Below are 16,118 nucleotides of genomic sequence, written 5' to 3' on the forward strand. Positions count from 1 at the left end.
ACAGGGTGGAAGGGATCCTCTTCAGACAACGATCCCAGCAGATCATGTCTATGGAGGGAGGGAGACTCCAGTGATCCTCTCTGCCACTCTTATGGTCCTCTCAATTGATGGCCAATCCAAAGCTCTGTACAGCAACCATACCACACTGTGATGGAGCCCGCCAGGACACACTCACGAGAGCTCCTGTAGAAAGTGGACAGGATGGTGGCCAGTAGTCTTGCCCGCAGTCGCTGTTATGCCTTCCTGACAAGAGATGTTGTGTGACTGGGATTGGTCACTTTTTAAGTGGACTCCAAGGAACTTGGTGCACACTAAACTCTCTACTACCAAGCTATTAATGTGTTGTAGAAAGTGGTCATAACTGGTCCTCCTGAATCCACAGTCATTTCCTTTGTCCTGTCCACATTGAGACTCAGGTTGTTATTCTCACACTATATCATGAGAATTTCCACCTCTTCTCTGTAGTACAACTCAGTTTTGTTGCTGATAAGGCCAACTAGATCACAAGATATAGAAGTTGGCCCATTGAGCCTGGCTCTGCCATTCTAATCATGAGCGGATCCATCGTCCCTCTCAGCCACTCTCCCCAGGTTTCTCCCTGGAACCAGTGATGCCCTGACTAACCAAATACCTGTCAACCTCTGCCTTAAATTCACTCAACAATCTCACTTCCACACCCACCTGTGGCAACAAGTTCCACAGACTCATGACCCTCTGACTAAAGAAATGTTTCTGTATTTCTGTTTTAAATTGACACACTTTTATCCTGAAATTATGCCCTCTTGTCTTCGAATCTCCTACCACGGGAAAATCTTTGCCATTCTATTCTGTCCAGGCCTTGCAGCATTTGAAATCCTATTCTGTTTGGCTACTGGTTACCAGTGGTGTTCTGTAAAGTTGGGGCCACTTCTTTTTACGTTGTATATAAATGATTTGGATATGGAATAGATAGCTTTGTGTCTAAGTTTGCAGATGATACCCCCTCATCCTTCTGAACTCCAATGAGTACAGTCCAAGAGCCGACAATAATTCCTCATATACTAGCCATTTAATTCCTGGTATCTTTCTAGTAAATCTTCTCTGAATTCTCTCCAATGCCAGCATGTCTTTTCTCAAATACAGTGCCCAAAACAATGCACAGTCCTCCAAGTCCCACCAGAGCTTTATAGAGTCTCAACATTACATCCCTGCTCTTGTATGTTATCCCTCTAGAAATGAATGCCAACCTTGCATTCGCCTTCTTCATCACCGCCTCAACCTGGAATTCCATCTTTCAGGTTTCCTGCACGAAGCCTCCCAAGTCCCTTTCCTCCTCAGAATTTTGAATATTCTTCCCATCTAAATAATTGTCTGCCCATCTATTTCTTATATTAAAGAGTATGACTGTACACTGCCCATTCTCCTAATCTATCCAAGTCTCTGCACCACCTTCACTACCACCTATTTTGGTATCATCTGCAATCTTAGACACAAAGCTATCTATTCCATATCCAAATTATTTATATACAACGTAAAAAGAAGCGGACCCAACTTTACAGAATACCACTGGTAACCGGTAGCCAAACAGAATAGGATTTCTTTATTCCTACTCTCTGTTTCCTGCCCATCAGTCAATGCTCTAGCCATGCAAATTTCCTTCCTGTAATTCCATGGGCTCTCATCTTGTTTAACAGCCTTATGTTTTGCATCTTGTTGAAGTCCAAATACACAACATCCACTGATTCTTCCCATTGTGATCTCTTCATAAAATTTCAATAGGGTTGTCATGCATGATTTTCCTTTAAGGAAACCATGCTGACTTGGGCCTACCTTTTCATGAACCTCTTTCCATAATTTCATCCTTGACAATCGACTCCAACAGCTTCCCAACCACTGACATCAAGCTAATAGGTCTATAATTTCCTTTCTGCTGCCTCGTTCCCTCCTTAAACAGTGGTGTCACTTTTGTGTTCCTCCAGTCCACTGGAACCATGCCAGACTCGATTCCTGGAAGATTATTACCAATGCCTCCACAATCTCTACGGTGACCTTCAGAACACGAGGGTCCATTCAATCTGGTCCAGGAGAGGTATCTAGCTTAGACCACTTAGCTTCGCTCTCATGATCTTGGCTGCACTCACTTCTCTACTAAGAGAGCCACGAGAGTCTCATATGCTACTAATGTTTTCCACAGTGAAGACTGATCCAAAATATTCATTCAGTTTCTCTTCCATCTCTTTGTCTCCCACTACAATTTCTCCAGCTTCATTTTTATTGTTTTTTTTTGCAAATACCTCTTCAGCTGCAGCAAGAACTCTGATGCATATATACATTGCACAATGTTTATGAGAATAAAGTCATCATCATTATCTTTTGTGAGATCTAACCAAAGTTCCATAAAATTGCACCATGACTCTCATGTTCCTGCATTCTATGTTCTAGCTAATAAAGGCCAGCATCCTATTTGCCTTTTTCACTACCTTATCTACCTGCACTGCCATCTTTCAGGATCTATGCACTTGTACACCATGCTCTCTCTTTTCTCAGACTCCTTGCCATTGCTGGTGTATGTTGCTCTTAATAGACTTCCCAATATGCATCACCTCACACTTATTAGGAGTAAATTCCATCTTCCGTTATTCTGCTCAATTTACTAATTAATAGATTTCTGTAAATTAAATCTATTCTCCTCTCACTGATACGTCATCTGCATATTGACTGCACACATTTTTTATATTCATTTCCAAGTTCTTAATGTACATGACAAACAAGAAGGATCCCAGCACTGACCCCTGTGGTACACTTCTACTGACAGGCTTCCGATCACAAAAGACAACCATCCACATCCACGGAAACAAAGGACTTGGACTAAAAACCCCTCAATTGCCTGAACATTTTGGAGGTTTGGGATAAAACATTTTGCCAGTTCCCAAATTTAATTAAGATACCAGAGGAGATAATAGGAGGAAGTCATGCAAATAGTATGTATTACGCAGGAATCAAATGCTTTTATTTATCTTTATTTTAAATAATTTGTTAGCTGTAAGCACCTATCATTTTCTGAAAAAAATATTTTTCATTTTAAACATTTGTAATATTATTACATTTGTAATATTATCATATCTTCTTATTTTCCCACAATTGAAATGTTAAAGTTTTGTTTAAAAAGATTTTAAAATACATGTTAGGCAATTACATTTTCTTTCAACACTATTTTAGGCATTTACTTCCTTCCTATCAGTTTTTCCACCACGTCTTGGAGATGCTTCAAGGTTTTTCTGAACACTCAGAAGCCAAATCCTTAAATTGAAATACTTCACAAAAACATTGATGTGTGGAGACAAAAGATGAAGAATTTCATTATCATATTCAAAATCAAAAATCAACAGACCTTTATAATCATCATGTTTTAAACTCTTCAAATGTTATAACGATGCATGGCATCCACACTTGCTAAGCTGCATCAAAGGTAATGAATACTGATTCTTTATTTCCTTTGCGCAAGGAATCCAAGGGTTACAAAATGAGCAGAACCGCTCCAGTGTCCTGCCTTTCATACTGATGTTGAGTGTTATCTGTTTGGAGTTTGCATATTCTTCCTATAATTGTAGATGGAATTTAATCCAGGCGAATGTGAAGTAAAGCACTTTGGGAAGCCAAATGCTGTAGGAGTAAATCACGAAAATCTGAAGACACTGTGGGTGAAGTTAAAAAAAAAATGCTGGAGAAGCTCAGCAGGTCAAACAGTGTCCTCGATGTATCAAAGGTTGAAATGCATACCCAACGTTTTGAGCTTAAGCCCTTCATCAAAGTATGAGAGAAGGCTGGCAGGTGTTTGAACAAAAAGGGCAGGGAGAGGAGAAGGGATGGCAAAGGCAAGAAACGATAGGTGGATGAGGGGGAGCAGGGATGGCTGAGTGAGTAAGGGGGAAGGAAGGGGAGAACTGGAAAGACAGGAAAGGGAGAGGGGAAAGAAAAGGCGAGTAAGTTTAATAGAAAGCAGAGAAATCAACGTTCATGCCGTTTGTCTGGAGAGTGCCCAGATGGAAGAAAATTGTTGATTCTCCAATCTGTGGGTGATCCGGGCAGGATGATGCAAGAGGTCATGGACATTGTTCTGTGTTCTATATTTAGTCAATTTTTTTTCCAAGGGTAGGAGTGTCTTGAACTAGAGGGCACAGCTTTATGGTGAAAGGGGACAAATTTAAAGAAAATCTAAGAATGAGGAATTCTACACAGAGGGTGATGGTCATTTGGAATTAGCTGCCAGAGGAAGTCATAAAGACATTAAAAATGACAACATTTCAAAAGGCATTTGCACTGGTATTTAAATATGAATTGTGTAAAGGGACACTGGTTTAACAAAGGCAAATAGAGTTAGTATCGATGGGCATGTTGGCCAGCATGGGTGAGGTGGACCAACAGGCCCTGTTTCTGTGCTGTATGATTCTACGATAAGTTTGAGACAAGTGTGGAGGTTTAATGTCTACATTTTTAAATGAATTGAATGAAAATAAATTGGTATCTAAATCAAGGGTGGAGAAAAATGTCAACAAAATAAATAAAATGTAGCAAGACAATGGTCTGTAACTATTTCTGAGTATTTCTAAAAATAAAAAATTGCTTAACACCGTGTAGACGGACTGAAACAGCTGGACTCGAGAACTCATCAGAATTCTAGAGTCTTCAATTATATCTCTGTGTCACCTATAACTAAATCTAATGAATAAAGAGACTTCCAATGGCATATCTTAAAATTTGCATAATTATTACATTTTGATTTTCTCAAACATAATATTAAGAGGTTTGCAAAGGAAAAGAAACTCCTATTTTATGTGGTAGACCATCAAACACCTTCAAATCTTAAAAGCAATGTCTGCTGTTAATAGAGCATCCTGTGGAACCATGCTCGACAGGTTCTTTTATTTGCTTCTGTCAAAGCAGCGATCAAGACCATTATCCACAATGAATGTTTTTAATAAGGAATGTGCCATATATTTTAAGAAGACAGTCTATTTCCACCATTTTTTCTGAGATTCATCATTGATCAAAATGTCTCTTGTATTTGCAAATAAAACTTTAAATAAAAACTCCCAATTGGATCCATCTATTGCAACTCATTTAACTCCAGACATCCTGCAGGTAACGCTTCTCTTCACGAAGATTTGCTATTATTTTCATGGCTTCCAGAGTATTCAATCCCAGCTTTTCGGATATAATCTCAGTCAGAGTAGAGTTCACATCCTTAGCCATATTCTTGCCATCTCTGTTGCCAGAATAAAAATAAATCAGTCAAACTTGAGATACATTAGTCCCATTAGAAAATCATAGAACTTTTAAAGAGTAGTCACGTTTAATTCCATAGGCCTGTCTTTCATCTGCAATCCATTATATGCCTCCTCTTCAATACCTGTCCAACTTTAAATTTACTTATGGAATCTGCAGATGGAGACAGACCTTGCCAACTTTCAGTGAAAGTATTTTGTTCTCATCTTCCCTTATGATCTTATGCCAATGACTTTGAAGAAATAATTACACTCTATCCACTCCATCAAAATGATCAGTTCAAGATTTACATTTCCTTTACTGTCATGTAATACAGAAATGTAATACTGCATGAGATTTCCTTCAGTTTGTTACAAGGCAGACAGTCGCCATTAGCATTCCCTGGCACCGCTTACAGTAAGTGAGAAAGATTAGGTAAAGAGAGTCCCTTCAGAGACACCGAGTGTCCGTAGATTTGTCTCCAGTGCTCCCGTAGCCTCTGCAACTGCTCAGACCTCTGTTCAATCCCCAGCAACCCGAGTTCCAGTTCCAAAATTCTGACATGATCAGAAAGCCTTCAGCACCCGAGGCCTTTTGAGAACTCTTCTTGCCCTCAGCGCCCTCACAAATCCTGGGTCTATGAGTCCCTTGATCGCGTCACTGAGTGGCTGTGTGGGACCTTCAGCCACTGAGCCCCTTGCTGGTCCACTGCCTCATCAGCTTCCTGTAGGGTTGTCTCTCCTGCTTCTCCTTCCCAATTCGGAGGGGTTTCTGGTGCCCTTCGCTGGTCTCTACAACCCCTCATGGCTGCTGCAGAGCACGGGCATTGCCATCTTCGGCACAGACCACAAGGTTGCAGGATTCCAATTAAAAACATAGTTGACTCCTTTAAATGGCCAGTTAAAGCCTGTATGGAGTGGGCGGTTGGACCCTGCAGAACAGTGCTGTGTCTCCCTGCTTTTCCAGCCCACACCAGAGGCAGCAAAATTATTACAGCAGCTCCAGCAGGACCACCATTCATTTTTCAATTCTTTAAATGTATCTGCTGCCAGGAAAACATTACCAACATTTCTAATTTCAATCCTTAGCTGAAGTTCCCTATCCATGAAAGTATCTATAATGTTACCTCCACTGAATCCCATCCTTTTCCTAAAGTGCCCAAATTTATTTAGAATTTACACCAGCTGAGCTCAAACCAGAGGGCGTTGTTAAAACCCAGTATTATTTATTTTCTTTTATTTCTTTATCAACAAATCCAACGATCTCAGATGCATTTTTAACTCCATTATCTTACCCTGCCATCATCAAGGATACTGTACATGCACTCTTTTAATATTCTGTATTTTGATATCAGTTCTCCTAGTGCATCATCTCATACGTCTCTCTGAATTCTTTCTGCTCATTTCACAGCATTCAGAAACCTATAACCATACTCGTGATCAATTACTAACTTTATATCATCGAGCAACTTGATAATATTGCTCCCTACATCTTCAATTTTTAATTCAAGTTTGCACCAAATACCACGTAGTTTGAAAAAATAAACTTAAAATGGTCCCTTGGGTAACACCAATATTTTGTCTGAAAAATAGTCATTCCACACGATCCTTTGTTCATGTCACTTAACTGTCTTTGTATCCAAAATGGCATTTTTACAAGTCAGAGATTTCATCATTTCAAGTTTTTAGTGTGAGACGTTCTGAAATACCTTCCAAAAGTCCGCATTTATACAGTATATACCTTTATAAACCATTTATTGTCTCAAAAAATATGTTAACCATTCATAATTTGCTAAAAGACAAATACCTCTCTTAATAATAGCTTCCAATAATTTTCCACTACGAGCATTAGGCTGGCTGTTTTCTTTTCCATCAACTGCAGAAGCAGTCCTTACTACTCTATTGTGAACCTGCCAAGATTTTGCAATCACATCTTTCATATGGGTTTTTATGTACTTTGAGTAAAAATAGCAAAGCTTTTCCTTCAGCCAGCACATTAAGATGCAAGAAACCAATCCTTTATTTGCCCTTCTTCATTCAATCTCTCCGTCTAAATATTCATTGTTTTTATAGTTTATTTCTGAATTGTGGAAGAGGAAATGTGAAAAGGTTGGGTCAGCTTTGGGTGAGGTTTTAATTTTGTACTTCAGGAGTCGAAGCTGCAGTCTTTTTTCTCTATTGCATTAAATTCTTCTCCACAAAATTAACAATAAATCAAATGTGCCGGCACTCTATCAATTTATAATATTATTTTATGAAACAATAATTACTATTTTACCTCGAGTCAGAATTTAATTAATATTTAAATAGGCTTTATTTGTTCAAGAAGCTGTTTGCATTGAATTATACACCTGATAAGCTTATTTTCATTTCCACTAAATTAGATTTTTAGCAATTTCAACTTCAATTCCAAAAGTGCCCCACCACAAAGTAAAACATATTATATTCAGGTTCAGCCATGTATGTTGACAATAACATCAAAAGAATAGATGTTCAACAGATGATAAATTCTTTTTATGTCTTTTAGGAGCAGGGAAAAATGAGATAAGCATGTACATTTGTCTTATGACAGAATAGTGAATGAATATGTTAAATTCAATAAAGTTCTGAAATATGCAATCATACATCCACATGCAACATTACTTTGTCATTTTTACTCACCCACAAACATATAAATAACCATTTTCACTCAGCAACATTTTTATGACATCATGAGCCATAAGCTGGAGTAAATGGTGAACATATTTGGGTTTTCCATCTGTAGTTTCTCTTGAGAAACAGACTTTTAGTTGGGTTAGGGTGCCATTACTTTGAAAATGCCTTAATTCATTTCTGCAGAGGAAGTAAACAAAACACATTTTGGCATTAACTTTATTTCAGTTCCTGCGTATGTGTGTACACCCATGTTTTAAACTTTTTGAATTTAAACATGGTAACAGCCCCTTCCTGCTCACAAGATTGTGCCACCCAAATGCACCAATTAACCTACAAATTCTGACTGTTTCTGAAGAGTGGGAGGAAACCGAAGCACCTGGAGAAAACCCACACATATACGTGAAGAACGTACAAACTCCTAACAGACAGTGCCGGATTCAAATCCAGGTCACTGGTGTGGTGATAGTGTCGCTCTAACCATTCTCATTCATTTCACTTTAAGATTCTACTCACTTGCACTATTTTTCAGATCTGATGAAGCATTTAATCTGAAACACTAAGATGTTCACCTTCCCTGCAGCATTTTTTAAATAACCAGAAGCATTGATAGCACTTCTGCTTTTATTCAAAACATTGCGTGTTTTTTAAAAATGATACATTTTAAGTTATAGAATAGCAATGATGAAATTTCCACCACCTTCAACAGGACTGAATTTCATAAATAGAGTACAGTTTGCTCCCATTATATTCGCCATTCAGTCCAGGCCACCAAAAACAATTTTTTTAACCACAGAAATTTGGGCCACATCAGAATCATCTTCAGAAAGTCATGGTGAGTATATATGGATGCACAAATATTTCACCTATATTTAATTGTTCAAAAGTGAAAATTATTAGGATGACAATTCTATTATAGCTCCTGTCAGGAAAGGGAAGGGGAATAGACAGAGAGAGCAGAGCACCCCTGTGGCCCTTCCCATCAACAACAAGTATACCGTTTAGGATACTGTTGATGGGGACGACGTACCAGGGACAAATTGTAGTGGTCAAGGCTCTGGCACCGAGACTGGACCCTCAGCTCAGAAAGGAAGGAGGGAAAGGTGGAATGCAGAAGTGATAGGAGATTCAATAGTTTGGGGGACAGATAGGAGGTTCTGTGGGAGAGATTGAGAATCCTGGATAGTCTTTTGCCTCCCTGGTGCAAGGGTCCGTGTTATCTTGGATCACATACTCAGAGGGAGGGTGAGTAGCCAAATGTCGTGGTCCATGTAGGGACCAATGATGTGGGTAGGAAGGATGAGGAGGTCCTCCAAGGAGAGTTTATGGAGTTGGATGCAAAGTCGAAGGATTGAACCTCCAGGGTTACGATTTCAGGAGTGCTACATGTGCCACGTGCTAGTGAGGCTAGAAATAGGAAGTGAATGCAGCTAAATACGTGGCAAAAAAGATGGTGCAGGAGGGAGGGTTTCAAGCTTCTTGACAATTGGGGTCTGTTCCAGGGAAGGTCGGACCTGTTCCATCGGGATGGTTTGCACCTGAATTGGAGGATGATTAACATCCTTGGGGGTAGAGTTTGCTAGTGCTGCTCCAGGAGGATGGGAACTAGAGAGTCAGAGCAGATCGTGAGGTGGAGGAGGATTAAGGTCAAATGAGGACTGCACATATTGATAGAAATCAAAGATTTGTTACATGATAGAAATGTTTTCAGGTATTTATTTCAATACAAGGATTATTGTTGGAAAGGCAGATGATCTTAGGGTGTGGATTGGCATGTGGGATTATGCCATTATTCCTATTAGTGAAACTTGATTGAAGGAGGGACAGAACTGGCAGCTCAATGTTCCAGGTTCCGTTGTTTCAGCCATGATAGTGGGGGAGGGATGAAAGGGGGGAGGAATGGCATTGCTAGTTTGGAAAAATGTCACAGCTGTGCTTAGACAGGACAACCCAGAGGCCTCATCTACAGAGGCCATATGGGTAGAGCTAAGGAACGGGAAAGGTGTGACCAAACTGATACAGTTGTATTATAGACTGATCAATAGTCAGTGAGAATTGGAGGAGCAAATCTGTAGAGAGATATCAGACCAATGTAAGAAACAAAAAGTTGTGCTAGTAGATTTTAACTTTCCACATATTGACTGGGACTCCCATACTGTAAAAGGGCTGGATGGTCTGGAGTTGGTCAAATAATTTCAGCAAAGTTTTCTAAATCAATATATAGAGGGACCAACGAGAGAGAGGATGCAATACTTGATTTTCTACTAGGAAACCAGACCGGTCAGATGGCAGAAGTATGTGTAGGAGAACATTTTGGGTCCAGTGACCATAATGTCATTAGTTTAAAGTTAATTATGGATAAGGATAGATCTGGTCCTCGGGTTGAAATTCTAAACTGAAGAAACCCCAATTTTGTGGAAATGAGAAAGAATCTAGCAAGAGTGGATTTGGATAAGTTGTTTTCTGACAAGGATGTGCTAGGTAAATGGATGGCCTTCAAAGGCAAAATTTTGAGACAGCAGAGTTTGCATGATCCTGTCAGGATTAAAGGGAAAACTAACAACCATAGGGATCCTTGGTTTTCAAGGGATATTGGAGAACTGGTTAAGAAGAGAGAGGTGTATAGCAGGTATAGGCAACAAGGAGTAAATGAGATACTTGAGGAGAATAGAAAATGTAAGAAAATACTTAAGAAGGAGATCAGGTAGGCAAAAAAAGACTTGAGGTTGCTTTGGCTACTAATGTGAATGTAAACCAAAGGGTTTCTACAAGTATGTTAAGAGTAAAAGGAGCAGTTTTAAAAGATGGCACCAAAGGGAGGGTTTCTTCTTCGGAAGAATCCACAGGCTTCTGGGTGGTATTGTCAACGTCACCATCAGAGCTAGGGACGTGTGTGTGTTTCTTGAAGGATAAATGTGAATGCTGGAAATGTCTCTTAAAAGGGAAATGTTACAACTGTATTTAAAAAATTGGAAAGATTTTATTGTTATACAACATCTGTTTGAAAAATGGAATGGATAAAACAATGAAGTTTATAAGTCTTAATATTAACAGGATAAACAGGATGGTGAAGAGGAAAAGGGTCTTGGCATACTTAAAGAAATTAAAAATGGATATAATCTTATTGCAAGAAATACACATCTTACCAAATTGGGATGTGATAAATTAAAAAGAGGATGGTTGGGAGAAATAATATCATCTTCCTTTGGTCCAAAGGCAAGAGGAGTGGCTATTCTAATTAATAAAAATACACCAGTGTTGATAGAAGATACTTTGATTGATCAAGCTGAAAGGTATGTAATGGCACATTGTAAAATTTTTGGAGAAGCATGACATTAATGAATATTTATGCTCAAAATTATGACAATGAAGCCTTTATGAAGGATATCTTGTTAAAAACAGCAGAGAGAAGACAAAATATATTGGTTGGAGGAGATTTTTGCTTGGACTCAATACTAGATAAATCGGCAAGAACAATAACGAGGCCGAAAGCAGCAAAAACCATAATTTCATATATGAAAGATCTAAATCTTATTGATGTATGGAGGCATTAAATCCCACAGAGAGAGACTACTCCTTTTACTCAAGGGTGCATGACTCACATACAAGGATTGACTCATTTTTAATGTCTGCCCAGTTAAAAAGAGTGATAAAAACAGAATACTTAGCGAGGCTTCTATCAGACCACTCTCCATTAATATTAACTATAGGAACAATGGAAAAGCAAGAGAATGTATATAGATGGTTTCTCAATGCTACATTCTTTAAAAGAACAGACCTGCAAATTTATAAAGAGACAGATAGAAATATTTTATGAAACAAATCTGCCATCTACTAATAATAGTTTTCTGACATGGGACATGCTTAAAGCATACTTAAGGGGACAAATTATATCCTATACAAAGAACCATAAGCGAGAACATATGGCAAAAGTGCACAATTTGGAGAAAGATATTAAAGAATTAGAAAAAAAAATCAAAGAACAGGACTACAAGAAGAATACAGATTACTGGAGAATAAAAAAAACTAAGATACAATACAATACAAGCATCTCGGAGAGAAAAAGCTATGTTAAAACTAAACAACAATACCATGAGTTGGGTGAATGGGCACACAAAGTTTTATCTTGGCAGATTAAAACAGAGGAGTTATCAAGAATGTAAATGCTATAACAACAGAGACAGATACCCTATTATATAAGGAAAAATAAATTATGATATTTTTAGACAATATTACCTGAAATTATACAAATCAGAATTACTATAGGAGATGAGAATGAAGAAAAAGAATATTTGTTGAATGTCAATCTTCAAAAACTAGAAGAGAGAGAAAGGATAGAATTAGATGCTCCCTTCTCAAAGGAAGAAATTAAAAAGGCCCTGGGCACCCTACAGGCTAATAAATCAGATGGATTTCAACCTGAGTTTTATAGAAAATTCAAAGAACTATTAATGCCCCTGTTAATGGATGTCCTGGATCAAGCAGTAGAAACGCAGATCCTCCCGAAATCATTCTCAACCGTGATTATTATAGTGTTACCAAAAAAGAATAGAGTTCCACAAAAAAACTTCATCATACAGACCAGTATCCCTGTTAAATCCTGATTATAAGATACTAGTGAATACATTAGCATAGGTCAATACTTGCCAAAACTGATACATTTGGATCAAGCAGGATTTGTTAAAGGAATGTGTTCCTCAAATGGACTAGGATGATTATTTAATATAGTACACATGGCACAATCTGAACGAAATGCAAGAATTACAGTCTGCCTAGAAGCGGAAAAACCATTCAACCACTTGGAATGTCCCTTTTTATTTAAAACAAGTAAAAATTTGGTATAGGCAGAACATTTGGATAAAAAATTTATACCATAAACCGCAAGCTAAAATTATAACAAATAATCAGATGTCAGCGGTGTTCCCCTTGAATAGCTTCTGTGCCTAGCACTTTTTTATTTTAGTGAATAAATCACTGGCAGAGATACTAAGAAGAGATCCCAGATATAAAGGGCTTCAAAGTTGGGCAAGAAAAACATAAAATCAGTCTATTAAGGACTGTTACACAGAAGGAACTCTTATGTCCTTCAAACAATTAAAACACAAATATGGAGTGGCCAATGGGATCACCTTCTGCTTTCTGCAGCTTAGATCGTTCTTAAGAGAAAGATGGGAACCAATGTTAACCCCATCTGAAATTAGTGAAATTGAACGAATGGTCTGGAAGGGGAATACACCCAGATTTATAAAAAAAAATGTACTATGCTCTCCAGAGTGAAAGTACAAAACCATGGTTGTACAAGTCAAGAGAAAAATGGGAGTCGGACTTGGGGGGGTTGTGATTTCAGAAAGAAGCTGGTCAGATTGGTGCAAAGACAGCATAACATCAATTATAAATGCAAGATATAGATTGGTTCAGTATAACCTTTTACACCAATTATATCTTAGACCACCTAGTGAGAAATTGAGGAGCAAATTTGTAAGGAAATAGCAGATATTTGTATTAAGCTCAGGGTTGTATTAGTGGGGGATATTAATTTTCCTAATATAGATTGGGAAACACATTCTGTGAAAGGGCTGGATGGATTAGAATTTATAAAATGTGTGCATGATAGTTTTTCAGAGAAATATGTAGAAGGGGCAGTGCTGGATCTACTGTTGGGGTATGAGATAGGGCAGGTGATAGAGGTATATTTTGGGGAGCTCTTTGGATCCAGTGATCATAGTATCATTAGTTTCAATATAATTATGGAAAGGGATAGGTCTGGTCTAAAGATTGAGGTTTTTGAGAGGGGAAAAGCCAGATTTTAAAAGATGAGAAAGGATTTGTGAGGAATGGATTGGGATCATTTGTTTTAAGGAAAGGATGTCGAGGAGAATTGGAGGTCTTTTAAAGGTGAGATTTTGAGAGTATAGAATATTTATGTTCCTGTTAGGATAAAAGGCAGAGCCAAAAGTTCAAAAGAGCCATGTTTTCAAGGGATATTAGAAATTTGGTTCGAATAAAAAGGAAGGCCTACATTAAATACAAGAAACAAAATGTAAATGAGATGCTTAGAAAATACCTTGATGTAAAAAGAATCTTAAGAAAGAAATTAGGAAAGCGAAAAGGTATGAGGTGGCTACAGCAAACAGGTTGAAAATAAATCCGAAGGGTTTTTTACAAGTATGTAAATAGCAAAAGGAGAGTGAAGGATAAAATTGGACCCTAAGCGAACCAGAGTGTGGAGCCAAATGTGATAGGGGAGATATTGACTAGGGTTTTCACAAAGGAGAAGGATATTGAATTGTGCAGGATAGGGGAAGCAAAAGGAGTAATTATGGAAAATGTAGGGATTGGCAAAGAGGGGTATTGGAGCTTTTGAAGCATATAAAGGTGAATAAGTCTCTGGGTCACAACAGGATTTTCCCTGGACCTTGAAGGAAGTCAGGGAAGAAATAGCGGAAGCTCTGACAGTGATTTATCAGAAGTCATTAGAGAGGGGCGTAGTGCCGGAGGATTGACTTATCGCACATGTGGTTCCTTTGATTAAAAGGGGCTCGAGGAGTAAGCCTAGCAATTATAGGCCTGTAGGTTTGACGTCGGTGGTTGGAAAGCTAATGGAAAGTATTCTTAGAGATACTATATATAAGCATCTAGAGAGAAAGGGTTTGATCAGGAACACGCAACATGGGTTTGTGTGTGGAAGGTCACGTTTGACAAATCTTGTTGAATTTTTTGAGGAGGTGACTAGGAATGTTGATGAGGGTAGAGCAGTAGATGTTGTCTATATGGATTTCAGTAAGGCCTTCAATAAGGTTCCACATTGGAAGGTTGGTAAGAAAGGTTCAGGCGCTAGGTATTAATTTTGAGATATTCAAATGGGTTCAACAGTGGTTAGAATGTAAATGTCGGAGAGTCATGGTGGATAATTGTCTGTCAGGATGGAGGCTGGTAACAAGCGGTGTGCCTCAGGGATCAGTATTGAGTCCCTTGTTATTTGTCATTTACATTAATGATTTGGATGATGGAGTGGTAAACTGGATTAGTAAATATGTGGATGATACAAAAATAGGTGGAGTTGTGGATAGTGAAGAAAGTTTTCAGAGATTACAGAAGGATTTGGACTGCTTAGAAGAGTGGGATGAAAGATGGCAGATGGAGTTTAATACTGAGAAGTGTGAAGTACTTCATTTTGAAAGAATGAACAAAACAGGACATATGCAGTAAACGGGAAGGCGTTGAAGAATGCAGAACAGAAAGATCTAGGAATAACAGTTCATAGTTTTTTGAAGGTGGAATCTCATGTGGATAGAGTGGTGAAGAAAGCTTTTGGAATGCTGGCATTTATAAATCAAAGCATAGAAATCAGGAGTTGAGAAGTGATGTTGAGACTATTGTTACGAGTCCAAAGGACCCCAAAACCCAGCAACAATAGACATTCACCAAGACAAGTGGCTTTCAAAACAAAAGTTATTTTTAATCAACTTCAAACATGAAAATAGAATCAAATTTTAACTTAATTCTATACTTAACTATCCCAAATAACTCCTTTCAAATTCTAAGCGCATGTGTATGTAATGTGTGTGTAAATTCAAGAAAAGTCCTTTGGTTCACAGTTCAATCTCACTTCTCCTTCTAAGTTCTCTGGTTGCTGGCAATCACCATACTGTGCACAGAATTTAACATGTATAAAGTTCACCAGGCTTGGTGCTTGAAAGGTAAATGTTTACCACTCAGGAAGATACTTGTAGGGTTTGCAGAGAGAGATATTTGTTGCTCCAGGATTTCCACAACTGAGGTACCACCAATAGTCACCTCAGGGTCTCGCTGATGAAACTTGCCCCATCAGCGTTTTTTAGATGGTAACCTCTTTCTTCAAGCTATCTCTTCCTTATTCCAAGAGAAACATCAGACAGATAGCACTTCCAGCCATCTACTGCTCTGGAACTTGCTTTTATCAGTTTCAAAGTTTTTCCTGGGTTGCACTTTTCAGTTACTTTGTCAGTGTTCCACACTGACTGAGCTGTTAATTCAACTCTCTCTCTCTCTCTCTCTCTCTCTCTCTCTTCCAACTTAAACTCCAAAGAGAGCTGGTGACTCATGCAAACAACAGGAGTTCTTTCTTCTGCTCCCATCTGTTTTTAGATAAACAAAATCCAGGTGTAACCTTTCTATGAGCACTTTGCAGAAAGGGTACTTAGAGTGCCCTGCTCCAGCTCCCTCAACAGCCCCTAAGGCTAG

General features: G+C 38.4%; 1 protein-coding gene across 15 annotated transcripts in view; it reads right to left on the bottom strand.

Annotated features, from left to right (window-relative positions):
- Window positions 1-4,935: 4,935 nt before the first annotated feature.
- mtrr (5-methyltetrahydrofolate-homocysteine methyltransferase reductase) overlaps window positions 4,936-16,118 on the bottom strand; it is a 114,506-nt gene continuing 103,323 nt past the window's right edge. For 10 of the 15 annotated variants that reach the window (XM_069913605.1, XM_069913604.1, XM_069913613.1 and 7 more), the window contains 2 exons: window positions 7,905-8,075; window positions 4,936-5,245 (listed from right to left, as the gene is read on the bottom strand). In XM_069913605.1, the coding sequence (XP_069769706.1) occupies window positions 5,101-5,245; window positions 7,905-8,075 (316 nt within the window). In that variant the 3' untranslated portion in view covers window positions 4,936-5,100. Of the gene's footprint in view, window positions 5,246-7,904; window positions 8,076-11,041; window positions 11,182-16,118 lie in introns of those variants that run through there. The other 5 variants (XR_011349889.1, XR_011349888.1, XM_069913610.1 and 2 more) reach the window with 4 other exon arrangements.

This window comes from Narcine bancroftii, chromosome 1 (assembly GCF_036971445.1).
Source record: "Narcine bancroftii isolate sNarBan1 chromosome 1, sNarBan1.hap1, whole genome shotgun sequence".
In the NCBI taxonomy this organism is placed as follows: Eukaryota; Metazoa; Chordata; class Chondrichthyes; order Torpediniformes; family Narcinidae; genus Narcine; species Narcine bancroftii.